The 23,733-nt window shown below is 41.2% G+C and overlaps 11 protein-coding genes across 14 annotated transcripts; 5 read left to right on the forward strand and 6 right to left on the reverse strand.

Moving 5' to 3' along the window:
* Positions 1 to 35: 35 nt before the first annotated feature.
* Positions 36 to 3,726, reverse strand: LOC115759556 (VPS35 endosomal protein sorting factor-like). 2 transcript variants are annotated; one of them, XM_030700518.1, is made up of 12 exons: positions 3,676 to 3,726; positions 3,521 to 3,617; positions 3,345 to 3,464; positions 3,120 to 3,282; positions 2,401 to 3,056; positions 2,172 to 2,338; positions 1,830 to 2,112; positions 1,456 to 1,766; positions 1,051 to 1,394; positions 682 to 990; positions 357 to 625; positions 36 to 292 (listed from the first exon to the last, which is right to left on the reverse strand). In XM_030700518.1, exons 1-12 carry the CDS (start codon positions 3,690 to 3,692, stop codon positions 185 to 187), a joined length of 2,844 nt encoding a protein of 947 aa, XP_030556378.1. In that variant the 5' UTR covers positions 3,693 to 3,726; the 3' UTR covers positions 36 to 184. The 2 variants fall into 2 exon arrangements, with proteins under 2 accessions (XP_030556378.1, XP_030556380.1); XM_030700520.1 differs by lacking the exons at positions 3,345 to 3,464; positions 3,521 to 3,617; positions 3,676 to 3,726 and having other exon boundaries at positions 2,401 to 3,051; positions 3,120 to 3,269.
* A 46-nt stretch (positions 3,727 to 3,772) lies between these two features.
* Positions 3,773 to 5,546, forward strand: LOC115759562 (transcription factor Ouib). Its single transcript, XM_030700528.1, has 4 exons — positions 3,773 to 4,010; positions 4,072 to 4,820; positions 4,879 to 5,124; positions 5,187 to 5,546. The coding sequence occupies exons 1-4, from the start codon at positions 3,870 to 3,872 to the stop codon at positions 5,359 to 5,361; spliced, it is 1,311 nt and encodes a 436-aa protein (XP_030556388.1). The 5' UTR covers positions 3,773 to 3,869; the 3' UTR covers positions 5,362 to 5,546.
* Positions 5,547 to 5,722: 176 nt separating this feature from the next.
* LOC115759564 (transcription factor Ouib-like) lies at positions 5,723 to 7,418 on the forward strand. The gene is made up of 4 exons (XM_030700530.1): positions 5,723 to 5,890; positions 5,969 to 6,678; positions 6,747 to 6,992; positions 7,054 to 7,418. The coding sequence occupies exons 1-4, from the start codon at positions 5,777 to 5,779 to the stop codon at positions 7,169 to 7,171; spliced, it is 1,188 nt and encodes a 395-aa protein (XP_030556390.1). The 5' UTR covers positions 5,723 to 5,776; the 3' UTR covers positions 7,172 to 7,418.
* Positions 7,419 to 7,656: 238 nt separating this feature from the next.
* LOC115759563 (transcription factor Ouib-like) lies at positions 7,657 to 9,144 on the forward strand. The gene is made up of 4 exons (XM_030700529.1): positions 7,657 to 7,872; positions 7,938 to 8,626; positions 8,707 to 8,952; positions 9,013 to 9,144. The coding sequence occupies exons 1-4, from the start codon at positions 7,660 to 7,662 to the stop codon at positions 9,128 to 9,130; spliced, it is 1,266 nt and encodes a 421-aa protein (XP_030556389.1). The 5' UTR covers positions 7,657 to 7,659; the 3' UTR covers positions 9,131 to 9,144.
* A 235-nt stretch (positions 9,145 to 9,379) lies between these two features.
* Positions 9,380 to 13,565, reverse strand: LOC115759565 (transcription factor Ouib). Its single transcript, XM_030700531.1, has 4 exons — positions 13,337 to 13,565; positions 12,710 to 13,272; positions 12,400 to 12,645; positions 9,380 to 9,605 (listed from the first exon to the last, which is right to left on the reverse strand). Exons 1-4 carry the CDS (start codon positions 13,454 to 13,456, stop codon positions 9,395 to 9,397), a joined length of 1,140 nt encoding a protein of 379 aa, XP_030556391.1. The 5' UTR covers positions 13,457 to 13,565; the 3' UTR covers positions 9,380 to 9,394.
* On the forward strand, positions 9,987 to 12,356 carry LOC115759574. 2 transcript variants are annotated; one of them, XM_030700541.1, is made up of 4 exons: positions 9,987 to 10,052; positions 10,591 to 10,792; positions 10,872 to 10,995; positions 11,464 to 11,875. In XM_030700541.1, the coding sequence occupies exons 2-4, from the start codon at positions 10,605 to 10,607 to the stop codon at positions 11,488 to 11,490; spliced, it is 339 nt and encodes a 112-aa protein (XP_030556401.1). In that variant the 5' UTR covers positions 9,987 to 10,052; positions 10,591 to 10,604; the 3' UTR covers positions 11,491 to 11,875. The 2 variants fall into 2 exon arrangements, with proteins under 2 accessions (XP_030556401.1, XP_030556400.1); XM_030700540.1 differs by lacking the exon at positions 11,464 to 11,875 and adding an exon at positions 12,160 to 12,356 and having other exon boundaries at positions 9,989 to 10,052.
* Positions 13,566 to 13,627: 62 nt separating the features above from the next.
* On the reverse strand, positions 13,628 to 15,148 carry LOC115759568 (transcription factor Ouib). The gene is made up of 4 exons (XM_030700533.1): positions 14,848 to 15,148; positions 14,196 to 14,788; positions 13,880 to 14,125; positions 13,628 to 13,817 (listed from the first exon to the last, which is right to left on the reverse strand). Exons 1-4 carry the CDS (start codon positions 14,974 to 14,976, stop codon positions 13,691 to 13,693), a joined length of 1,095 nt encoding a protein of 364 aa, XP_030556393.1. The 5' UTR covers positions 14,977 to 15,148; the 3' UTR covers positions 13,628 to 13,690.
* An 83-nt stretch (positions 15,149 to 15,231) lies between these two features.
* LOC115759567 lies at positions 15,232 to 16,586 on the reverse strand. The gene is made up of 2 exons (XM_030700532.1): positions 16,481 to 16,586; positions 15,232 to 16,419 (listed from the first exon to the last, which is right to left on the reverse strand). Exons 1-2 carry the CDS (start codon positions 16,500 to 16,502, stop codon positions 15,335 to 15,337), a joined length of 1,107 nt encoding a protein of 368 aa, XP_030556392.1. The 5' UTR covers positions 16,503 to 16,586; the 3' UTR covers positions 15,232 to 15,334.
* Positions 16,587 to 16,710: 124 nt separating this feature from the next.
* LOC115759465 lies at positions 16,711 to 19,669 on the reverse strand. Of its 2 annotated transcripts, XM_030700399.1 has the most exons (3): positions 19,604 to 19,669; positions 18,234 to 18,847; positions 17,939 to 18,132 (listed from the first exon to the last, which is right to left on the reverse strand). In XM_030700399.1, the coding sequence occupies exons 2-3, from the start codon at positions 18,487 to 18,489 to the stop codon at positions 17,939 to 17,941; spliced, it is 450 nt and encodes a 149-aa protein (XP_030556259.1). In that variant the 5' UTR covers positions 18,490 to 18,847; positions 19,604 to 19,669. The 2 variants fall into 2 exon arrangements, with proteins under 2 accessions (XP_030556260.1, XP_030556259.1); XM_030700400.1 differs by lacking the exon at positions 19,604 to 19,669 and having other exon boundaries at positions 16,711 to 18,132; positions 18,234 to 18,489.
* On the forward strand, positions 19,615 to 23,711 carry LOC115759469 (cyclin-dependent kinases regulatory subunit). Its single transcript, XM_030700402.1, has 3 exons — positions 19,615 to 19,719; positions 22,940 to 23,164; positions 23,229 to 23,711. Exons 2-3 carry the CDS (start codon positions 23,106 to 23,108, stop codon positions 23,449 to 23,451), a joined length of 282 nt encoding a protein of 93 aa, XP_030556262.1. The 5' UTR covers positions 19,615 to 19,719; positions 22,940 to 23,105; the 3' UTR covers positions 23,452 to 23,711.
* Positions 19,671 to 21,956, reverse strand: LOC115759468. Its single transcript, XM_030700401.1, has 2 exons — positions 21,473 to 21,956; positions 19,671 to 20,200 (listed from the first exon to the last, which is right to left on the reverse strand). The coding sequence occupies exons 1-2, from the start codon at positions 21,687 to 21,689 to the stop codon at positions 20,007 to 20,009; spliced, it is 411 nt and encodes a 136-aa protein (XP_030556261.1). The 5' UTR covers positions 21,690 to 21,956; the 3' UTR covers positions 19,671 to 20,006.
* Positions 23,712 to 23,733: the final 22 nt, after the last annotated feature.

A 23,733-nucleotide genomic window follows, 5' to 3' on the forward strand; every position in this document is an offset into this window, starting at 1 on the left:
TTTAAATTCTTAAGGTCACAACTCAGTCGAAAGCAATTCGCAAACATGTTGTCTGTATAAATATTTAAGTCTTAATTCAGCCATTTGATTGCACAACAAATTTGAAGTCGTTTTAAGCGACAAATCACCAATTTCCGCCTTATGAATAGTTAATCTCAATGAGTGGCTATCGCTGGCAGCTATTTCAACTGTCGCGCATGCGTATCAGCAGCTTGGCAATTGTTTGGGCACGCGACGGTGACGAATCCTTGACTAATTTATAGAAATGCTCCACGCTGCACAGCATTTGTGGCTGCAAGACAAGATACAAATATTATTACGAATACTTTGATGTCAAATGGTTGTTGTATACGTACAATAGTTTCGCTGTCCAGCTGCGCCTGTGCTTTGTTAGCGAGTAGCCACAGCTTTACTGCCAGTTGGCAGAGCGGTTCCCTTTCTAGATCTGCATAGCGAACTATGCGCATAAAAAGCTCCATGGCTAGCTGTGCTTGGGTGCGCTGCTGATGGGCTGCGCCCAGAGACTTCAGCTGCATTAGAATGGAATCCACAACCTGTGCACACAAATTATTCACCTCTACCAGGAATTTGGGATCGTGACCATAGAGCGCATCATTGGAAACCACTATAAGAAAGTCAATTATGTAAAATATTGAGTTAAGTTGAGCCTCCGGTTTTTACCGCCGTCGATGTGATAGGGAAATCGCTCCAGGCTTTGCACATAGAGCATGTCCAGGACATGCAGGTAGATGATAGCTGGCGCAGTACTATACGTCTTAAATGATCGCCTGCCCACGATATCAAGCAACAGTCGCAGAAAGTATAAAACACCCTGTTCGGGGCTATCTGGGACTACGATTAGTGTGGCCAGCATATTGCATAGATACGCGACGAGATAGCGCTCCAGGCAACGCGGCTTGCCTTCAAAATCAACGGTGGCAGCGGGCAGTTCGTTAACCAGCTGCAGCGCAGCCTCAAAGCAAGCGTCCGCTAATAGAAAAGTAAGGTTTAGTTTGCACTTAGTTTTAGATTGTTGCAAATAAGCCATACCTTGCCCAAGACATAGATGTCTTAGGGCCAGTTGACCGCACAGTAGATATAAATCCATTTTTTGCTGAACAGAACTAATACTGGGAATGGTTATAAAACAATAGGCAATGCAGGCCTTAACAAAACCCAACGACTTGACGCCTTGTCGATTGGACGACCGCATCGTAAGCTTGCAGGCGGCGTACACTAGGGTTACATAAACTGCATCCAGGTTGCTAAAAGTACCGCGTGCCTCCACATAGAAGCTGAGTTGCTGCTCCAAATCTTTTCCAAAGTGAACTTTATTTATGAAACCATTGATGAGCTGCGAGATCTGACGGCGTTCGTCCTCCACAGTAAGTGCACTGCAAATATAAGTATTATATATATGCATGACTTCTTTAAATGGATATTGCGTTCACTTACTTGACCGAGTCGTTAAGTATCTTGCCGAGATACATTAGTGCATTGGTAACTACAGCATCGTAGGTTCGTTCCTCGCTGTTTTGCCTGTAGTGGCTCAGAATGGACTTGCACATCTCCACACGCACAGACTCCTTATGAAACAGATCCAAATAGGGCAGAAAATGCGGTTGAATAAGCAGCAGCTCGATGCTTCGATAGTTTTGCATTATCCTAGTTAAAATGCTTTGCAGCTGACCGTAATGCTTTTCATACGCCTTGCCTAGACACATTCGCGAATTCAGTTCACCCAGCAGACGATTCACCTCGTGTATCTGTAAGAGAAAATTAGTATGATAAGTTAAAAAACTGTTTATTCAATGATTAATCGAACTAACCGTAAAGTATTGTGCAACGAAAGGCGCCCAGGTTTCCACACAGTTAATGTATTCGTTCGGATCCGTGAGCGTGTTAATAGTCTGAAAGGCAGCGTTCAGAAAGGGCACGCGCTGCTCCTGCAAGGGTGCGCAACTGCTGACACAGCTGCCCAATGGTCGCAGTAGTTGAGACTTTGAAATACCAGGTGTGTTGCAGTTATTGATAAGCTCCAAGAACTCCAGAGCATGTGCCGCTATGAACTCTCCCTTCGAGGAGTTCAGAATGGACAAAAGTACTGCCCCACTAGAGAAAAAAATTAGTGAATACGCACGGAGTTATGGGCAAAATTACAGACAGCTTACTTGTTTTTCAGCTGCTTACAATCGTTGAGCATTTCCTGTGCGGAAACTTCACTTTTATGCATCAGACACTGCAGCATAAAATCCAGAGCTGGTGCATACAGCTGTAAATATGCGCTGGACGTGATTATCTCCGGATGCAGGTTGTAGCGGGCCACGAGGCGAAAGATCTGCCAGTATACAGTATAAAAGAAAATTAAGTTGAGGTCAATGTCGAGTATGAATCACTAACCTGCGGATAAATTGTGAAAAAATCTGTAAAGTTGTCGCGTATGTAGACCTTGCTGGACGTAACCGGAACTCCAACGCGCACCAGGTAACAACGCGCATAGCTGGACACCAGCGGATCAGCAATGCCACGTAGCTGACTTGTGAGTCGTAAAAGGGATTGTTCCATTTCCTGCTCCGAGGTTGTCAGAAACCCGTAGCACTTAAATATAGCCATTTCCAGATAAAGACGCGGCAGCAATTCACGTATAGAGGCGACTTTGTAGAACCAATTCTGACAGGTGTCGCGTGCAGCTTCGCGCTCTCTTTGTAGAACCACAGCCGATGCGCCTGGTGCACCCGCTGCCTTGGCACGCAAACGCTCATAAACTAGCTTGCCAAAGACGTCCAAAATGTCCGTGATAAGAACATACTGACTGGGATAGAACTGCAGCACTCTAGTGTCCGACAGCATCTTGGCGCACTGTATGGCTATCTTCAGAGCCTTGACGCGCTGATCGTTGTGCCAGGACTGGATCAGCTCCTGTTTTAGCTGATCGAACCGCTGTATGTACTCCTGCTGTGTCAGGTCCATCATGTGACGCATGCTACAAGCATCGAAATTATCCAGCTGCTCTAGCCGATACTTAACCTTGTCGGCCACCACAGTCTGGGCCTTGACTTAAAAAAAAAGTATTATAAGTAAATAAAACGCCTAAGTTTATTCCTGGAAAAGGGTCTTACAGTTTTCACCCCCACTTTCCGTGCTGCTGGTGCATAGAAAGCTGGTGGATAGCGACAGCTTTTCATTGGTCGTGAAGCGATTCAATATGCCCAGGCGGCGTGTGCTCCAATTAAGCGCGTTATCCTCCAGCTCGCTTGTATGTCCACGCTTAGACTTGAGCGTCTGCAATAGGGAAATGTTGAATCATATTTTGTTGTTAGATGAAGTTATCGCAGTTTACTTACAAATTCGTTGGCCATCTGCGTAAGCGGATCATTTAGTTCCTGCTCCTGGCGCGCAAATTTCGAAAGCGGATCCGTGCCTTCCAGTGCCAACGCCAAGCTGAGAGGATTCTTGTCCGCGACCTGATAAGTAAATTAGTTAAATGTTTACAAGGGGCGGAGTTTTGCAGCTGTCTTACCGTGACATTGACAGTTTGCTGCTTAAGCGGATGTTCCTCTGTAACTTTTCTATGTAAATGGTTTTTGACAACTTGATAGCAGCGTGGCGCGCAAGACCTGTATGCAAACGTGTTTATTATAAACAAATAATTGTTTATTTTCGATATAGACTTACCATTCTAAAGTCGCCATGTCGTGCTTTTCGACTCTGTTAAATGCGGTGTAACTCTGTTAATCTAACATTCGATTGTTGACACTCCCAGTGAATGGCAAAACAATATATATGAAAAGTAGTTGGCAACGCGAGACACATCCGCGCATCTTTTTCCACCATTTATCCATAAAAAAAATTGTTTTACTTAGAAAAATATGGCAAAAGTACCGAACAAATGGCTAAAGAACACATGCAGAGTGTGCGGTAAATACGCCAGTTTCAAGAAATCTTTCAAAATATTTGATAAAGCCAATAAAAAGCTGCTAGGCAACATAGAAACGCTCACGGGCTTACGGGTAAGCGGGACAAGACTCTGCTTTGGCAATTATCTTATGCATCTCATTTGTTTATTTACAGCTGGAAAGCTATCTATGCTTACCCGAGCTGATGTGTGAGTGCTGCAACATTGAATTAACCAGTGCCGTCAGGTTTCGCGACCGCTGCATCAGCGCACAGCGTGAATTACTAGCGGGGCTCACCAAACAGCAGCAGGAGGGCATACCCGAAAAATACAAGGCACTTGTAATGGGAAACGAAGCCTTAACGCCGTCAGCAGATGATCAAGAAACCGAAGGTGACTCGGAACCTGAAACCGAAATGGAGCGAGAAATCGAGCCTGATTACCAGCATGCGGACGATGATGACCTGGTCAAATTGCTGCCGGAAAGTAGTGGAACTGTTACGAAAGTCAAATATGAAATTGGCCCCGACATGACGGATTTCATTGAAGCTGACGAGGATGACAATGAATCGTTGGTGGAGGAGACGCAATACGAATGCCTCATGGCAGACGATGATGGGAATATTGTGAAAATTGAGAACATGTCGAATCAACTGATAGTGCCCGATCCCACGGAGGTCTATCTGTATGATTCTGACGACGAGGTGGCCGTTCTGGACAATGTGCTCGATGATGAATATGAGCATGAGAATGCTGTGAAAAAGAGCAGCCTGCCGCCAAAGCCAAAAATTAAACCCGAAGATCCTCGTCGCAGAGGGGCAGGCGGTGTTTACATTTGCGAGCAATGCGGCAATCACATAAAGGGACGTATGGCATTCGAGTTGCATTGCCGTCGGCATCGCGGCGAGAAGGATTTCCAGTGCGAGTAAGTGGTGTCCAATCATATACACAAACAAATATAAATGATTTACATTTCTTTCTAGAATCTGTGACAAATGCTTTTGCACCACCTCGGAGCTCAAGCGCCACATGCGCAAGCACACCGGAGAGCGCCCCTTTGCCTGCCAGTACTGTGGACGCTGCTTCTCCGACTATACGACGCGCGTCAAGCACGAACGCACCCACACCAACGAGCGCCCCTATGTGTGTGGCACCTGCGGCAAGGCTTTTACCACGGGCTACATTCTTAAAAACCATATGTTAACACATTCCGGCTTGCGCTCTTATAGGTAAAATATGTCGGGTTATCGCCTAAAAGGCTTGGCTTTAAAAGAATTTCTTCTGCTTTCAGATGCGAGCTCTGCGACAAATCTTTCATGCTTCCCACTCATCTCAGCACACATATGCGAACCGGGGTGCACAAGCGTACTTTGGAAAAGTATCAGATGAAGCAGCAAATGCAGCACGACCCCGCCCTTCAGCTCAAATTGGAAATGGATGAGGAGAGTTTGCATATTCAGGATTAATAAAATACGTGTTTAATCATCACCGTTAAATAAGATTACAAAAAACCTATTCTATATTAGATAAAATAAACGATTGTAATTAATGCCTACATTTTATATACTTTAGGAATATTTGCTTACAACCCAACCTTTTCAAAACCATAGCGATAACTTATGTAAATTGTATTGAATTTATCTTTAAATAAAGCAAATAACTAATTCAGTACTGAAAATTGTTCTTTATTTACGAATATAATGTACAAATTACAACAATTGGTTAACAGCTATAAATCAAACGCTAGTCAACACAGTGCAAGCGATGTTACGCGCACACGCGAATGGCAAAAAATAACAAAAACAGCTGTACCATCAAACGACGCTGTTTACATATTTATTTATTGAGCTACAAAAATATTTGCTTTTATAACTGCACGCAATGCTCAAGAATATGTGCAGAGTGTGTGGCAGATATGCAGCCTACAAGAATTCGATAAGAATATTCGAGGATCAAAACATACTTTGGCGCATTCAAGTCCTTACGGGTTTAATTGTAAGTATATTATTTGTGTTTTTGAGTTGTCAGCTGACACACAAATATGCAAATGAAACTAACGATATTTTTATGCAGTTAGAAAATGCAAAATGCTTGCCAAACCTAATATGCATTTGCTGCCAGACAGAATTACGCGAAGCAATCAGATTTTGCGATAGAGTCGTGGCAGCACAGCAGCAGCTCCTGTCTGCCTTAAGCGAGGAGGAGCTGAAGGATGTATCCGAGGAGTACCGGGTAGCCGTAATGGAATATGCTGGCAACAGTAGCCAAAAATTAATCAATGCCAGGAACTCTGAGTCACAATCGGAAACCGCGGCTACAAGTGAGCCTGAGCCGGATGAAGAGTTGATAATAAAAGTGCAACAGGAAGAAGACGAGATAATTATAGAGGAACACAGCCAACATGGAGACCTCATAGAGTACGACATAAACCTTGATGATGACTTAGTTAGACAGGTGGATGAAGCACAGAATGCCGGCACCTTGGAAACAATAGAAAATCCGCTTGATGAGCACCCAAGAGCATTAGTCAGCGATGCCAACGAAAACTCAGCTACCGAAGACTATATCCTGCCTGACAAGGACTCAGATGAGGAGTGTGCAGTTTTGGACAGAGTGTTAAACGACGAGATTGCCATGCAAAGTGTCGGAAGGAAAAAACGAGGACGAAAACGCGTAGGAAGTCTCATATTTGTCTGTGATGAATGTGGCAATCACATATCTGGACGCATGGCCTTTGAACTGCACTGCAGACGACATCGTGGAGACAAACAGTTCCAATGCGAGTAAGCATGCCAAAAACGTATAAACAACATATATTACATTGACGTAATGCACTTCTAATATCTGTCAGCATATGCCAGGATCGCTTTTGCACTAGCTCCGAGCTAAAACGACATATGCGGAGGCACACCGGGGAACGACCCTTTGCATGCCAGTACTGTGGACGCTGCTTCACGGACTATAGCACGCGGCTGAAACACGAGAGGACGCATACCAATGAGCGCCCGTATGTGTGCACTAGCTGTGGAAAGGCCTTCACCACCGCCTATATACTCAAGAATCACATGCTCATTCATTCCGGCGAGCGAGCTTTCAGGTGGGGTTCCTCATTTATTATACAACTTGCAAACTCTGTTTAATATATTTTCCGCTTACAGTTGCGAGCTGTGCAATAAAACCTTTATACGCCAAACACATTTGGCTACTCATTGTCGGTCCAGCGCCCACAGGCGTAATCTAGAGCAGCAAAACCAGGGAATAAAAGTGAAAAGTTAATTAATTTGAAAGTTGTATTCATATATAATCAGCACAAACTTTTTAACATGTATCTGCTTTTGTATGTGTAGGGTATAATTAAACAATAATAAACTTTATGAAGCATACATTTGTGTGCAGAATGATGAGCTATTTATATTAACATATAAAATCCCAAATTTGCAAATAACTTTTTAGTTTCCAGACCATTTATTTTCATTAAAATTCTGAGATGTGGGTTAATTGTTATCAATATCGCATTAATTTGACATAACAAAAATTAAGTTACGAACTTCATTGTGATGCTTAATTCAGCAAATCTACTGCTATTTATATTATACTGAAATCAATAAAACATACTTTAATTATTAAAAAAATGAAAAATCTAAGTTAGATTTAATTGGTTAAACATATTCAAATTTTTGTGGGAAATTTTTAAAAAGCCAAGAATTTGTTTTACAACACTAATCATAAAAAGGTTACAGCTATTACATTCCGCACACATGTGAATGGCAAACTCAATGAAAACAGCTGTTGCTTCAAATAAAATTGTTTACCTATTATTTGTGGCGCTCAACCAGTTTTTTGTTTATTTATACAAGCGCACAATGCTTAAAAACATGTGCAGAGTTTGTGGCAGATATGCCGCTTTGAAAGAATCGTTAAGAATTTTTGATAATAAAGATGTGCTTTGGAGCATTCAAGTCCTTACGGGCTTGACTGTAAGTATTATATTTAATGTTTATCCGCAGACATTGTTAATTATATATCATTTACGGTAACGCAGTTGGAAAATGCAAAATGTTTGCCAGACCTAATATGTACTTTCTGCCAGACTGAATTGCGCGAAGCGATCGGGTTCAGCGACAGGGTAATTGCAGCACAGCAGCAACTCCTGACAGCGTTAGCCGAGGAAGAGCTGAAGAATGTATCCGAGGAGTATAGGACAGCCGTAATGGAACTAGCTAGCAACAGTTGCGAAAAATCATTCAACACAAGCCACTCTGGAACACAATTAGAGTCAGATGAGGAGTTGATTTTAAAACCGCAACTAGAAGCAGACGAAATGAATACAGAGGAGCATCGCAGACAGGATGAATTATTGGAGTACGATATTATAATAGATGATGAGGCAGTCATCCAGGAGGCTGAAGTACAAGAGATCCGAGCTTCAGAGGCCATGGAAAATCTCACCGATGAGCCCCAATGTGCGATTGCCAACGAAGCCGTTGATGTTGCAACTACCGAAGATTATATCCTGACTGATAAGGAGTGGAATGAAGAGTGTGTGATATCGAGCCGGGAGTTGAACGAAGAGATCGCAGCGCCAAAAATTGAAGTCAAGAAAAAACGAGCACGAAAAGGCCTCGGAAACATAATATTCGTTTGTGATGAATGCGGCATTCACATATCTGGACGCATGGCCTTTGAACTACACTGCAGACGACATCGTGGAGACAAACAGTTCCCGTGCGAGTAAGCATACAAAATACGAATACGAATATGAATAAGCAGCAAATATCAAATTAACGTAATACGCATTTCATTTCTGCTAGAGTCTGCCAGGATCGCTTTTGCACAAGCTCCGAGTTGAAGAGTCACATGCGGAGGCACACCGGTGAACGTCCCTTTGCCTGTCAATACTGCGAGCGTAGCTTCGCGGACAACAGTTCCCGGATAAAGCATCAGCGCACACACACCAATGAACGCCCGTATGCGTGCACAAGCTGTGGCAAGGCCTTTACCGCTCCCTACATACTCAAGAATCACATGCTCATTCATTCCGGCGAGCGTGCCTTCAGGTGAGGCTTCGATTAACTGTATGTCACGTGTTAGCTTAATTATATGCCCTCCAATTACAGCTGCGAGCTTTGCAACAAAACCTTTAGAAGACATACTCATCTTGTTACACATTTTCGGTCCAGCGCCCACAAGCGCAAACGAGAGCGTCAAAACAAGGAAATAAAGAATACAAGTTAAATGATTCCAAGCGCATGCATATGATTCAGTACGTAAATTGTAGAAATTCGGTTGACACTAAATTTAGGCCAAAAGAACAAGGAAAACCATAATAAAATATATGCTATTTTTTTAGTATATAAACTAAAGGCCAAAATTGCCTTTGCTTTATTCGGACAGCATATATTTGCACTATACAAGGAAACTATTTAATTTGAATTTGCACTAATTATTTGTTCAGTATTCCAGCAATTGTTGAAAGAATTTTGAATGATTTAACAGCAACTAATGCGCCAAAGGAACTTCAACTGTAACAACTACCACGCCCTGCGACTCTCCGGTAGATTGGGGCAAGATGATTGCATCCACTGTGTGTAGCTCGCCCGCCTTCTGTTGTGTCACACATGACTTTTCCACATTCTGTTTGTGAGTATTGGAGCGATAGTGAGTCTTTAGATGAGTTGGCCTTGAAAAAGAGCGTTCGCACAAGTCGCACCTGTGGAAAATAAGCATATGGCTTGAAACATATAAATATTATGAATAGTTTTTATTTTTAAACAAGTAGCTTGTATCTTTTAGCGCCAGCTCGTGAGATCAACTATTAAATACAACCATCTCCGATTTTCTGCTCTTCTCAAAACATTACTCAAATTGGCTTTGGAAATGCAGGTAATAACTACAGAGGCAGCCATGCCTGCTCGGTTGGTCACACACAACATGCTACCTTTCCTTATACATAGATATGTATGTATGTATGTATGTATGTATGTATGTATGTATGTACCTACTTCTTTTGAATGGCGAAGAAACCGGTTCTTAAAAACAACATGCATTTGTATATACTCTCGACAAGCCGAAAAGAGCTTTTTCAGTGCTTAGAGGTAGTCCGAGTTTGTTCGACTTGTACGAGTTGCAAAAAGCAACAGTTTGAGTTAGCTTTCAGGTGAGGCGGCACGATTTCTTTTTGTTTTAGTGCATATTTTAAAATCTGCGACAAATATTTGCTATATTTAAGCCAAGCAAGTATACAGTTATACATACAAAAAAAAAAAAAAAAAAAACTTGTATTAAAAGTAGAAAGTTTTCTAACTGTGCGTAAATACACGTCTTAATACTTGTTGCTCAAGGTATAGAGACACTGAATCCATTCAAGGTTGCGAGTGTATTTTTCTAATAATTCACCTCGCAACAAGCGCAAATTGCCAATCTTAAACCATGTATTGAGTGACTCTTTTTTAAGTTCAAATCCTAATAGGGTATTATAGTGTACTTTTAATTCCAAATAGGGAATAACATGCAAAGCTGACTCTTTTTGTGTGGGCGATACTTGAAGTGCTTAGTCAGGTTTCCATATCGATGATATCATTACAAATTTGTGAGCAGGTGAAAGACCTACTGCGCCTATTCAATAACTAAAGGCAGGGTTCAGGGCACAAAAATGTTAATATTTTTAAAAATGTAATACATCTTTTTACTTGCAGTTTCTGATTTTATAATGAAGAGCAATTTACTTGCCATCTTTGCTTTAACCACACTTGTGTGTAGCACGCGGGCTACCCTTGGTGGTAAGGCAGTTCTCAAGGAAAAGGATATGATGAGAAAGATTGTATTCGACAAAAAGACACCAGATGTGTTTTATTGCCCAATGCAGAAGCCGTCTTCGATGAACAAAATTATTGTCACGTAAATAGCATTGATATTCCTACTTGGCCGTATACTAATATACATATATATATTTACGACTATTAATTCCAACATTTAGAGCTCGGCCCCTACACAAGTTGTGCGAATACGAAGGAAACCCATTGCCAGCTGAATATAAATCTGACTGTTATATGGATATTGATGAATCGGATTATGCATGCAAGGAGAAATATAGAATTATGGTAAGCAATTATCCAATTAAGTAGATTCTATGATCGAATGCCAGATGCTTACCAAATATAACAAACGACAGCGGATGTATAGGAAACATGATATTCGGGATGCTCAACAATTATGTTCCTTGCTGTTGTTTAAGATTTTTAAATGTAACCTCATCCAAGCTTACATTTGCTAATTATAAATTTGTCTTATATGTGTATTGGGGAAAAACTCCTAATATTTAATCATATTATTTGACAAGTGACTCATTTGTTATTCAAGGAAATACGATAACTAGCGTTATTTACATTTTGCACTTTACACCACCCATTTATTAAGTTCATACAATGTACGAAAATAATTAATTTAAGCTTTCATATTTATGCTACGTATCTATATATATATATTGTTGACATATCACTTGTACATTTAATTGTTGATTAATTTATACCAAATAAGACATTCTAATACTGAGTTTTGTTTAATTACAGAAACGATTCGCCAAAGACGAACCCTAATACAATAATCACAAACAACACAACAAATTTTAACAGCTTATTGTACATTATCATTGCACCATACGCTGGCAGCTTTGAGTAACTGGATAACACGGCTAAATATCACAGTTTTGTTCTGCTGTACTTACCTGCATATATACCTATAGATACACTACCTATAAACACATTTACGAAATAACACATATCCCATACAAAAAGGCAAACTTTAACGAGCATTTATATGCGAGCAAATATATAAAAACTGTTAGTCAGTGGCTTTAACAATTCTATAGTTCAGTACAAACGCGGCGATATATTATTTTTCTAAACTACTAATATATTAAAAATAATTCTCGATGTCGACCTAGCTCAAGTAGATAAGTTTTTGAATATTTTATCACTGGAGATAATTTAATTTTAATAGTATTTAAGAACGAAAGGACATGCTAAAATTATGCTTTGGTTTTACAAAACTTAATGTTGCTATTGTTTTAAAAACCATATACATTATTTTTAACATATCTTCGTAGTATTTTGAATAGAAACTTGGTTTGGGGTATTTGAGTTATTCGCTTTTGTGTAAGTATATAACCTTTGAGCACATTTGTAAGCACCTAACAAGAAAGAGCAGCACTGTACTTGACTCAAATAATCTAAATGTTTTTATTTCGATTTTATGTGCCTATTCAGATGCGTAAATTTCCCCCGGGCAGCGAAGAGCCGTTCAACGGTGCCCGTCTAAAGCGATTCATGACTTATAACAAGGAACTCGTCTAAGCCGAGGGTATTATATGCATATGTGAGAGAGCACTATTCATTTTGGGACCTGATTCTAAGCTGGTTTTAAATATCGATCGATTAACTAACAGAAAGAACATTATAATTTAAGTGAACCGGTTAGATAATAAAGATTTGCTTTCATATACTTGCCTAAACAAACGCTCGCCCGTATGTACCAGATTATGGTTTTTTAATATGTAGGAGTTGGTGAACGCCTTGCCACAGTGCGAACAGACGAAGGGCCGTTCATTTGTGTGGGTCCGCTCGTGACGCAGTCGACCGCTGTAGTTGACGTAGGTTCGATCACAGTAGCGGCATGGAAATTTCCTGTGTCCTGTGTGCATTACTTGATGGCCCTTCAGCTCGCCGGCGGACAGAAATCGCGCTGAGCACTGCCTGCAAACAAGACAAGATATCTAATAAACACGACATTACTTCTAGCTTAACTTGACCATCTTACTCGCACTGGAAGGGCCTTATGCCATTGTGTTTGCGCAGATGTCGGTCAAAGGCGGACTTGCCCGTGACGTTGTTGCCGCACTGATCACAGAAGAACACGGGTAGCTTTTGCTTGGCGCGCGGCTGTTTTGAGACGGTGCATTTTGGCAATTGTCGCCGACGTTTTGTCTCCATTGGTGACACATGGTTCTCATCTTCCAACGAGGAAACATTTGTTGTGTCATCGTTGCCATTGCAGGTTTCCGTGTCCAAATGATCGATACCGTCATCTTCGTCAGCGTGATTATTTGGCTGTTCCACTTTTATGAGCACTTCAATGGGACTCAATGGCGCTTCCTCATCCTCGTTTTCGCTTGCACAACGTACACGGGTGCGCGCACTGCGACGTACACAAACTACATGAGTAGACGCAGGAACAGTTGCTTCAGGATCGGGCGCTCCATTGTACTTTTGGTTCCATCTCTTCTGGTTGCGCAGGCATCGCTTGCGAAACTCTATGGCACAGTCCAAATCATTCAGACAGATGTTGCATATAACCTCTGGCAAATCGGGTTTGACCTCCAACTTCACAGTTGGTTTAACAAATTGTTTATAATTTGATCAATGATTAGACTTTGCATTGACTTACAAAAACGCCGGTAAGTAGCTTTATTTGTCGCAAAAGTTGACGTGCGCTCTTCTCAAATAGATTTATTGCCTTAGTGGCATCCGTGTCGACTGCACAGATGCGACAAATATTTTGCAGCATATCTCGCAGGGAACTTAAATTGTACCTCAATCAATTGCAAATGTAAACAAAGCAGCTGTCCCACACCCACAATAGCCATTTGCCATTCACCCGGACGCGTCAACAGGTTGTTGTCGTAATACAGCACTGGCCCCAAAGTAAAACTTCAAATTGTAGGTATTCCCACTATTCTATATGTAACTATATTTCCTTGCCTTTCCCTAGCCCAGAATAAAAGTATACAGTAAATTCGCTTTATAAGTTTTCAACTGATTCTGCCTGTGCGTCTTCATGCTTCTCTACGTTCTGCTTGTGCATATTTGAGCGGTAGTGCGTTCTAAGATGAGTCTTGCGCTGAAATGATCGTTGACAGATATCACATCTGATGATTCAATTAGAAAATTAGATTTTAGCATTTATTGTACAATCAACTCAATTACTTGCCTAAACATGCGCTCGCCCGTATGTACCAGCATATGGTTCTTCAGTATATAAGCATTGGTAAACGCCTTGCCGCACTCCGCGCAAACAAACGGCCGATCATTGGTATGTATACGCTCATGCTTGAGCCTTCCCGTATAACTCACATATCGGCGATCACAGTATCGACATGGAAACGGTCGCTCTCCTGTGTGTGTGAGGCCATGGGCGCGTAGCTCGGCAGCGGATAAAAATCGCGCCGAGCACGCTCTACAAAATGTAATTGAATACTTGAAATTTATGCAATGATATGCATATATTCACAAAATCGAAATCTTACTCGCAGCCAAAGGGACGCTCCCCCGTATGCTTCCGTATGTGGCGATCAAATGATACCTTGCTATTTACATGCGTTCCACACAGCTCGCAGATGTAGATGGCCACTTCTTGCTTGGCTTTTAAAAGTTTTTTACAGCCATTTGTGGTATTTATTGACGGTTTGGGAAGTTCGTATTTATCGCTAATGTCATTTTCTTCACTTCTGATGTGCTCACTGTCGTCCGTATCGATGTCCGTGCTGGCCTTCATGATGTAGTTGAGGTCCAAATGATCATGCTCCTCAGCTACATCTGTGGAGCCCAAATTGTTGCTAGATTTACATTCTTTGAGCATAACTTGCACTGTTTGCTGTGGCTCCTCGTCCGATTTGCTGTCTATATATGTACTGACGACAGTGCAGTCGCTCTGGCGAATCGGTGGCCCAGCACTTGGGCTTTCCGGCTCCTCACTAAGGTCGGAGTTATCGCTGACTTCGACATGTGGCTGCCATTTCTTTTGGGTTTTAATGCAGAGCCTGCGAAACGACATGGCTTGCTTGAGGTCCGATTGACAGCAAAAACATATGGACACCGGGGCATCTTGCGAATCCCGCAGCTACATTTGATTGCCGAGGATTATTTAAATAAAATGCATCCCTTCTTGACTTGACTTACCCACAATCCAGTCAGCATTTGAATATGCCGCACTAACTTCCGGTTTTTTGTTTCGAAAAGATTCAAGCTTTTTTCGCTTGAATTGCTTTTGCCGCAGACGCGGCACATTTTCACCAACATGCTGAGCATGCATTACACTTTGTTGTAATGGGAATTTAAAGAAATGCATTTGCATATAAAAATGTCAGCTGCGTTGACAGTCACACATAAGCGCCGACACACCCACACACAAATAGTGGGTCTGTAACGTTTGTAACGGTTATTCTTTTGAATTCAAATTTGTACCGCCAATGTTTTGTACAATTGGTTACTTGTGTGAAAAAGTTGTATGTTAAAAATATAAAATAAAATAAAAAAGTCTTGCTGACTGCATAGAACACCGGTATTGTGTGTATATTTGAGTTTGTTTTTAATGCAATGCTTGGAAGACAATTTAAATTTTGGGAAATATGACTAGAAATTTGGTTGGGAACAGATTGTGGCTCACTTATGCCTGGGAGCTGTTGTTGTCCTCGTACGATTTGATTTGATTATGTTTCAACTGTAAGTCCTTGTGGAATAGTATCTCATGGCGCAAGGCATCCGCCCGTTCACGCACAATCTTTAAATCCAACAACTCCAAACGGCGTTTCTCGATCTGAACACGAACACGATGCAGCTCCAATTGCCTCTGTCGTAATGTTGGCAAAGCGCTGTTCGTGCTTCCACTCGATGTGGTTTTGCTGCCATTTCCCTTCGTATTGCCTCCACCAGAAGTCGCCGGTGTTTTGGTACGACGCTTGGTCTTTGAGCTGCCGTTTTTGGTCTCGACATGACTGAAAAATGACGTGCTTGCCGGCAGAGCTGTCATGTGCATAGCAGTTGCTATTTTGCTAGATTTCGACGATTTCAGCAGAGGAATCCGCAACTCTATGGAGCCAGAGCAACACGAGTCGCTGTCATCGGGTATACACATGCGGTTGGCAAACTTGGGCGCAACCTCGCGCACTACAGCCGTCTGATAGGGCGGGAAGAAGCACGTCTCCAATTTCAGGTCTGCAGTAGCGAGCTTGGGCTTAGGCGAGTTTGTCGATCTAGGTGTCGACCGCGAGTCCACAAGTAGATCCTTGCTGCGTCGATTCTTAAGAGATTCGTGTGATGGCTTGTAGCGCATCGCCAGGGAAGGAGATGCCTCGATGTCGAGCTTTCTGTTACGTATCTTATCAAACAGATGATGCCAGCATCCAATTGCGCGAGCTCTCTTTGTGCTGGCCAGCTCCTGGACTGATTCGTGCGATGGCTTGTAGCGCAAGGCCAGACTAGTTGATGACCTGGTTGCCGCCTCCTTCACAGTTTTTGGTTCCTTTATTAGGAGCAGATATTTACCATCGGAGGAAGCCAAGGTTTGTGACTTGCTGGTACTCGGCAGCTCGTGCTCGGAATTAGAGCTAGACGGGCTCTTAGACTGATGGGCCGGTGACAAGCTTCTATAGTTTACAACGGAATCGTAGACCTCCTCCTCTCCGTCGCATACCTTCCACATCACGCGACGGCTGCTGCTCGACTGGGACTGCGTTGGACCAACATTCTCCACTAGACGGTTGTTAAACGAAAATTGCTCATCTGAGACAAATCTACGGAACTCAGTGCTTACCAGACTTCTGATTTTTATCCATAGCGAACTTGTGCTACTTGATGTTGGGTTGAAATAAGAGCCCCTGAAAATCTGAAAAAAAATGTATGTGTATCGTTTTTTTTTTTTTTTTTTTAGAAAACTAAATAAAGTCTTGATTGAGTAAACTCAATGTTCGCCAAAAAAAGTATTAAATTAACAGAGCCTACTATCCATACATGCATTTAGGATTAACTAAAAACCATAAACATCTGTTTTCTTGTTCTTTAATTGTTATTTTTCATCAAGTGTATATAATTCGTCATAAAATGTGTTTTTGTTGTTTTTAATTTTCTTTCGTTATAACTAAATTGTGTTATATCTTTGGTTGTTCGACTATCGCATTTTAAAAATTGATTTAACATTTTGCATTTTAACAGAAATTATATATATATAAGTATTATACAATTAAAGTTGCCAACATAAGATTAGTTTAGGTGTGTCTTACTACTTTTAAATGGTTTTGATTTAATGGGTTCGCGATGCACCAATAAATAGCATGAGATTTTGTTCTGACTAGAAGGAGTTAATCGTGAAGCAACCACAAAGTTGACCCAACGATCTTGAGAAACAGATTGACTAGCATTTGGTGTGCAGACTTTTATGAGATGCAATGAGTTCAAATGGATTTCGAGGTTGGGGAAACATTTTGTAAATTGTTGTTAAATGGCTCATCTAAGTTTCAATTCTCATCTACTTATACATTGATTTACAATGGTTTTCACTAGATTTATATAAAGTAGTTCTTTAAAGTACACACATTGCCTTTTGAACTTGTCGTGGGCCAGTTTTGAAATTTTCTATTTTAATTGTATTTGTTACGGTTTTTCTTTAAGTATTAACTATTCTTTGTATTATTGTTGGGTAAACTTGTTGCAGAATTTACATGGTTTTCTTCACTAGGCAATAACATGTTTTCCATTGGGATTTTTTTTTTTTAATTATTTACTAATATGCCTAAGGGCTCGAGTTTTTAATTTATGTAATTTTTACATATTAAGTTTGAATTCTCCTGGGCGTATGGGCACATTTCTTATGTGTACAAAAAACATTGTCTTACAAATGTGAAAATGAATCAAGTTCGAGCTTTTTGGCTGTCTTGTTGTATTGGTTCCAATTGATGCTTAAATGTTAACAATTATTCTCGTATATAAAACCGTTTTAAGTAAATGTATATGTATATATATATACACATATATGTATGCTATCATCAACCTTACTATACACAAGTAGAGATGTATATACTATATGCTATATGTTATATGTTATATATGTATATGTATATATGTTGGCTTGCGGACCATCTCATTTCTCATGTCTCATAATTCAATTCATCTGTTTGTATATTGCTAATCTGTGTTATTATTTTTTTTTTTGTTAAGTACATATATATGCAGTACTGTGTAAATGTCTCGTCTTGGGGCTGTTGCTTGTATGTTACTAATCATAAGTTACTGGACGACACATTGAAAATACGAAGACTATGGCGTACCACACCTCGGTCAGGTAGAGTGCGATCTGCAGCGTACAAAGGCAGTATTCCAGACGCAGCCTGTAGGTCTGCAGCAGCAGCAGATACGAGACGCCCAGAAAGCAGGGAGCGGTCAGAAAGACCGACAGTATGGCAGACCAGCCTGCAGATAAAAAAGCAAAACATTAGTCAAAACAAAAACAACATTGATAACAACTATAAATAGACAATGTGCCAAATTGAACGGCCGCCAATGACGCCTACCTCGCTCGGCCAGCGTCCCCTTGCGCCCCATTATTAAACGAAACGTCTCCACCACAATAAAGCTTATCATCACCGCCGAATCCTGAGCGAGCGTGTGACCCGTATAGCTCAGATTGATTGCCTTCAGCAATCCCATGGCCATTTCGCAGCAGGCGAACATGCCAAAGTAGAAGCTGTTCAAGTAGATTAGCACCTCGTAGTTCATGCTGGGATTCGGCTTCTTTGGCACCAGCGGCGGCGGTCGCTTTGGCGGCATTTTAACTAACTAGCTTACGCTGACCCTCTCCCTCCACGTATCCACTAAATTCACTGTTTCACTGTTTCGCTGGGATCCCGACAGCGATCGCGTCGACGCGCTCAACGTTGCTCACGTTGGGCGCTATATTTTTAGACTGAACATAATAATAATGTAGACCTGATGTGTCGGCCATTGGCTCAGTTGTGGCCGTTTGCTGCTGTTGTCGCCGCTCATTTTGTTGTTATTTATTTGAATTATTATGTGCTGGTCGTTGTCGCCATTGGGTACTTAAAATCTGTTTCTTAGTTGTGTTTAGCTGCATTTTGGCTAGGGCTGCCCAATGAATGACCTGCCCCTAGACGGCAGATTTAGCAAACTAAAAATCAAATGAAAAAAGTAACCTACAGCTTAATTACATATAAAATGAAATTGTAATTAACAAATGTAAAGAGATAATTACAGTAAATCTAATCACTGACTTTTCTATACGGTTAAAAAAATAAAACTCTAGTCGGAATTCTTCTAGCCAAATAAGTTCGTGTGTTAATAAAACTTTTGGTAACTTGTAGTTAAAGCACCTTCTGCAATATAATTTAAAAATCTCTCTTCGATGTATTTAAACATATTCTATAATTCTACTTTTAATTCCTTTAAGTCTATATTCACTTTATTACATGTAATATTTAATGAAATGAAATCTAAATATTTCTGTAGAGTTCTTTTGGCGATTGATTGCGTCCAACGAGTCTAGCTGGCCTAATCTAAGTAGCCGTCTCCCGGTTGGCTACGTATATACTATTACACTTGAATTAGAAGTGTGTATTGCACCTATAATGAGCAGCGACAACGATGCCAGCCGGCAGAGACGACTGCGTATGTGGAGACTGCACTCGTATATGTATATAATTTTAGATCATTATAAGCGTATAAAAATACACCAACAACGAGCGAGTCCGAGTCAATGCGCCAGGCGACAAAGGCCGGACAAAAGAATGCGCTCCGAATTCAAATCAAATGCCGCTTTTGATCGAAACGGACGAGTCGAGTCGAGTCGCGTTGCGTTGCGTTGCGTCGTGATTTGTTGCCCAACACGTAATAAACCTTATATAAGATATGGGGTTTTTATACAAACCTCGTTAGTAAAGCGTTTGCTCGGTTCCTTATCGGTTTTATATGGTTGGCATTGTTTCTTTGTTCGGTGTTTGGTGCTGCGAGAACTGACTGCAGGAATACGCCAGCGTATTTATGGTAGTTCATTGTTATAATATCTTGTCTTCCATAGACCTCTTCTATATGAAGTGTTGATCCTTAAAGTCGTTGGTGTGTGTGCGTGTGTGCTTTAGTGGCTTACATCCTACATCCAAATCGCTCAACGTAAACGTAAACTGCTTCACGTAATTATACCAAGTGATGCGTTGTCGTCGTCGTTCTGTTCCATCTCCAGCTCCAGCTGCAGCTGCTAATGCCGCACCTGGGTCAAGCAATGCTGCCGTTGGCTTGGCCATGGACATCGACGTGGCAACGTTGACCAACTGCTAGGTGTATGTAACGGGTCGACACATTGTACAAATGAATATGCTGGCATAGACTAGTTCAGCACCTTGTAGGGTGATCATTAAGGCACTCAGAATAATTTCGAGTTTGAGAACATAAGTTTGAAAACAACACAAATAGATAACAATAGCAAGACTGGGCAGTGTTAATATTACGGATGCGGTTGCTTGCCAGCCTGTGGAATCAAAAAAATAAGAAATGAGAACAATTAGTAAAACTGTTGAAATGCAATAAATTAAATAGACGCCTAATATCAAGTGTTCTTAAATATACTTATAGGCGAACCAAAAGAGTGCGTTCTATTCAATGATTGTTGAGTTTTAAGAGTTTAAACAAAATCTAAGTGTTACTAACTATTAAGACAAGCTTAGTTGGGCTTGGTCTTATGAAATTTAATGTGAAAATAAAAACTGTATAAACTCATTTTCGAAAGAAGTTGTCTTCAAGTTACCGAAACAAAAACAAAGCTGCTTCTACGACAAGTATTAATCAATTAATTGGCTTATCAAAAAACGACGTAGCTAAATTGATAATCAATCATACTAAGCCTTATTTATGTATCTGAATTGGATCAGTTCTGCTTTGTGTGTAAAGAACACAAGTAAAGGTGCTCTATTTAGGTATGCCCGACTAGGGATTGCCCTGAACCCCACGCCGAGCAGACGTCTTTGGGCACTTTCTAAAGTGTCTGTGATTCCTTTACTTTCAGATTTACCCTAGAACAACGATTGTTTCAATACAAAGGGCAATAGAACTAAACAATTTCTGAGGAAACGGTGGGAGATATTCTAAAAGTCAAAAAGTCACAGCAATCGCTTCGATTAGGTTCCCAATGCTTAACTTTTAATTTGCACACTTTGGGACTAAGGGGAATATTAATACAGAAAAATAGAGTAAAAGTCTACTAAGGGAAGCCCTAACTTGGTGAACTCCAACAGAAATATAATTTCTCAAGTCCGAACGACTTGTAGAGTTTTGTTCACAGTTATCAGACAATAAATAATTTTTCAGTTCAATTGAAAGCCGGTTTGCATCCCTTGGCTTTAGCTATAGAAATGAGCAAAATTACGCATACGCCATGTTGCGTGTGAACACGTTTATGAGCTGTGAGGAGGGATGGGGCCCTGAGAGGGGGAAGGGGGATGGGAATACAAAACAATGATGACGCTTGTCGCGCCATGAAGACCGCAACAAATAATTCGAACATGTCATCATAGCAGCCACATCCACCACCCCCAACAGCCTCCAGCTCCAGCTCGTCAGTCAACTGTTGAGTTGTCCGCACCGCACAGCTCATTAAGTAAACAAATACGAGTGGTAAACATAAAAGGAGCGCTACCCATGTATTTAAGTTTACACGTATGTACCGTATGTGCGTGTGTGTGTCAGTGTGTGTGTGTGTCGAAGAGGAGGCGTATTCGACTTCGCCCTTCTTTGGATTACTCACCACGATCGCTGAGGCTACTCTTGCGGCCAAAGACAATGCGCAGCGTTTCGATGATGCACAGCGAGAGAAGAATGGTCGCCTCACGTGACAGAACGTTTTCGCCATAATTCAGATTGATTGCCTTTAGCACGCCCACGCCCACCTCGAAGGCGGCATACATGCCAAAATAGAACGAGTTCAAATACATGAGTATCTCATATATGAGGCTGGCGTTCATCTTGCTGTTGCTGTTGTTGTGGTTGTTGCTGCTGCCGCTGCCGCTTCTATTGTTGTTGTTGTTGCTGCTGCTGCTGCTGTTGTTGTTGTTGTTCTTGTTGTTGCCGTCAACCTAGGGCAGACACTGCCCTTCGTTGCCCGCTGTCACCGGGGCAGCTTGAAGCAGCAGCAGCGCTGCCAATGTATGAAGAGATGTTCGATTTAAAGTTGTTTTTGTAGTTTATGTAGACAAGTGGTCCAGGCAGCAGCAGCGGCAGCAGCAGCAGCAGCAGGTGGCTCATACGCACACACACATGCTGACATATATGTAAGTGTGTGGAAGTGCGTGTGTGTGCGTAGCACTGGGCGGGGAACTGGAACTGTTTTTGCCTTGACTTGACGGCGCTCCGCTCTTGGTGTATTTTTAATTGTGTCTGCCCATATGCATATTTATTTTATCGCCTTATCGTTGCTTTTCTTGTTGTTGTTATTGCTGCTGCTGTTGTTGTTTGTCGTTGTCATGGGAGTCTCCTCGTCGCGCTGGTAACACAGTAACCTGCAGTACGTTTGTACATGTGTGTGTGTGTGCAACTATTTAATATATGCGTGAAAATTGTTAAAAAATAACCACGGCGCTTATATAAAAACCAATTTAGCAATTGCTGCTCCGCTCTTGCACACGCACACAACAACAATGCCGCGTAACTTTATGACACGCATACGAACACAACCCACTGCCAAAGGATTGACACGCCATACACACAAAATAGCTTTGTTTTGCAGGCCTTTTTGGCTTTTCACGTAAATAATTTACAAATTTTTGGCTTTTATGGTGCTGTTGTACTTTGCCTGCACATGTGGAGTATATTTGGATTGTTCCATGAGTGAACATAAGAGTTGTTCACTGAACTGGGTTAATGAGCTTGTTCTTCTTAACAGTTCTGTTTCACAGTAGTTCCTTTACTCATTCGTTCCTGTGCTCTGTCACACAAGTTTCTATAGGAATGTTTGCATATTTAAGTGTGACAACAAATTGTTAAATATTAAACAAAAAAAAAAAAACAAATTAATGAGATTTATTGTTATTACATTATTATTATATATTTATTATCAACAGTTTGGCGGTATATTGATTCTGAATTGTACATGAATGAGTACATTTTGGAAAACCGTTTAGCAAAAAATGTCGGAACAAACGCTAATTGCCCTATTTAAGTTAACAAGGATGAAGCAATATATATTTACAAAATGAAAACCTTTCATTATTTACAGGCGGGAACGTACGATGTTAACGCAATGTTGAAATAGATCGATAACTGTTAAGAGCGAGCGCTTCTTTTTAAATGCGGAATTTCGATTTCCAACACTTTAACTTATCGTCCGACCGCCACAACCAAAGAAATCTACAATCACAAATAATAAATAAATAACAATAATTATGCCCGCTGATCAAATTCAATACTCCGAGAAGTATTTTGATGACAAATTTGAATACAGGTAATTAATTATCTCTTAATCCGAAAGCATGAACACTTATTTACCTTCTCGTTTATGCTTGCAGGCACGTTATTCTGCCGGCCGACTTGGCGAAGCATGTCCCCAAATCACACCTAATGACTGAGACGGAATGGCGTAACCTGGGCGTTCAGCAGAGTCCGGGTTGGGTGCACTACATGATGCATGCGCCGGAGCCGCATGTCATCCTATTTCGACGCAAGCACGTGGAGGAGGAAGCTCCTGCAACGCAGCCAGCGGTCACAAACAACGTTAATATTTGCGCATAGTTTGACAACATGGTTCAAGACGCTGGCAAGAGGCTAGTAGAGATGGCAGCGGACACAGTGTTAATGTTAGACAGTATTCAATAAGATTGGAGCTTATCATCAGTCACCTTGATGTAAAATAAGTTTGCATTAGTTTAAGGACACACCTTGATACATTGTTACAATTATAGCCATTAAGTCCTCTGTGGGTGTACACCCATTTGCATTTGGAAACATTTCAACGAATTTTTCATTAAGTTTATTTACCTAAAATACAAAACGTACGCCATGTGTACAAGTTAC

Source organism: Drosophila novamexicana, unplaced genomic scaffold, assembly GCF_003285875.2.
Source record: "Drosophila novamexicana strain 15010-1031.04,08,12 unplaced genomic scaffold, DnovRS2.1 tig00000308-arrow-arrow-pilon, whole genome shotgun sequence".
Taxonomy (NCBI): Eukaryota; Metazoa; Arthropoda; class Insecta; order Diptera; family Drosophilidae; genus Drosophila; species Drosophila novamexicana.

Bases quoted from the DNA above. Each gene is read 5' to 3' on its own strand.
- LOC115759564 (XM_030700530.1), top strand. From the start codon at position 5,777: ATGCTCAAGAATATGTGCAGAGTGTGTGGCAGATATGCAGCCTACAAG. The intron at 6,679-6,746 runs GTAAGCATGCCA...AATATCTGTCAG, and splicing joins GACAAACAGTTCCAATGCGA to CATATGCCAGGATCGCTTTT. The intron at 6,993-7,053 runs GTGGGGTTCCTC...TTCCGCTTACAG, and splicing joins TCCGGCGAGCGAGCTTTCAG to TTGCGAGCTGTGCAATAAAA.
- LOC115759556 (XM_030700518.1), bottom strand. The intron at 1,767-1,829 runs GTTAGTTCGATT...TTTCTCTTACAG, and splicing joins TCGTTGCACAATACTTTACG to ATACACGAGGTGAATCGTCT. The intron at 293-356 runs GTACGTATACAA...CTTGTCTTGCAG, and splicing joins AGCTGGACAGCGAAACTATT to CCACAAATGCTGTGCAGCGT.
- LOC115759568 (XM_030700533.1), bottom strand. From the start codon at position 14,976: ATGCTCAGCATGTTGGTGAAAATGTGCCGCGTCTGCGGCAAAAGCAAT. The intron at 14,789-14,847 runs GTAAGTCAAGTC...AATCAAATGTAG, and splicing joins AAATGCTGACTGGATTGTGG to CTGCGGGATTCGCAAGATGC. The intron at 13,818-13,879 runs GCAAGTAATTGA...TTGAATCATCAG, and splicing joins ACGGGCGAGCGCATGTTTAG to ATGTGATATCTGTCAACGAT.
- LOC115759465 (XM_030700400.1), bottom strand. From the start codon at position 18,489: ATGCCGCCAAAGCGACCGCCGCCGCTGGTGCCAAAGAAGCCGAATCCC. The intron at 18,133-18,233 runs GTAGGCGTCATT...TTTTATCTGCAG, and splicing joins GGGGACGCTGGCCGAGCGAG to GCTGGTCTGCCATACTGTCG.
- LOC115759574 (XM_030700540.1), top strand. From the start codon at position 10,605: ATGAAGAGCAATTTACTTGCCATCTTTGCTTTAACCACACTTGTGTGT. The intron at 10,793-10,871 runs GTAAATAGCATT...TCCAACATTTAG, and splicing joins ATGAACAAAATTATTGTCAC to AGCTCGGCCCCTACACAAGT. The intron at 10,996-12,159 runs GTAAGCAATTAT...GTGCCTATTCAG, and splicing joins AGGAGAAATATAGAATTATG to ATGCGTAAATTTCCCCCGGG.
- LOC115759563 (XM_030700529.1), top strand. From the start codon at position 7,660: ATGGCAAACTCAATGAAAACAGCTGTTGCTTCAAATAAAATTGTTTAC. The intron at 7,873-7,937 runs GTAAGTATTATA...ACGGTAACGCAG, and splicing joins AAGTCCTTACGGGCTTGACT to TTGGAAAATGCAAAATGTTT. The intron at 8,627-8,706 runs GTAAGCATACAA...CATTTCTGCTAG, and splicing joins GACAAACAGTTCCCGTGCGA to AGTCTGCCAGGATCGCTTTT.
- LOC115759562 (XM_030700528.1), top strand. From the start codon at position 3,870: ATGGCAAAAGTACCGAACAAATGGCTAAAGAACACATGCAGAGTGTGC. The intron at 4,011-4,071 runs GTAAGCGGGACA...GTTTATTTACAG, and splicing joins AAACGCTCACGGGCTTACGG to CTGGAAAGCTATCTATGCTT. The intron at 5,125-5,186 runs GTAAAATATGTC...TTCTGCTTTCAG, and splicing joins TCCGGCTTGCGCTCTTATAG to ATGCGAGCTCTGCGACAAAT.
- LOC115759565 (XM_030700531.1), bottom strand. From the start codon at position 13,456: ATGCTGCAAAATATTTGTCGCATCTGTGCAGTCGACACGGATGCCACT. The intron at 13,273-13,336 runs GTAAGTCAATGC...CCAACTGTGAAG, and splicing joins AGCTACTTACCGGCGTTTTT to TTGGAGGTCAAACCCGATTT. The intron at 12,646-12,709 runs GTAAGATGGTCA...TCTTGTTTGCAG, and splicing joins ATAAGGCCCTTCCAGTGCGA to GCAGTGCTCAGCGCGATTTC.
- LOC115759469 (XM_030700402.1), top strand. From the start codon at position 23,106: ATGCCCGCTGATCAAATTCAATACTCCGAGAAGTATTTTGATGACAAA. The intron at 23,165-23,228 runs GTAATTAATTAT...TTATGCTTGCAG, and splicing joins GATGACAAATTTGAATACAG to GCACGTTATTCTGCCGGCCG.
- LOC115759468 (XM_030700401.1), bottom strand. From the start codon at position 21,689: ATGAACGCCAGCCTCATATATGAGATACTCATGTATTTGAACTCGTTC. The intron at 20,201-21,472 runs GTGAGTAATCCA...TTGATTCCACAG, and splicing joins GAGTAGCCTCAGCGATCGTG to GCTGGCAAGCAACCGCATCC.
- LOC115759567 (XM_030700532.1), bottom strand. From the start codon at position 16,502: ATGGATAAAAATCAGAAGTCTG. The intron at 16,420-16,480 runs GTAAGCACTGAG...ACAACCGTCTAG, and splicing joins GGATAAAAATCAGAAGTCTG to TGGAGAATGTTGGTCCAACG.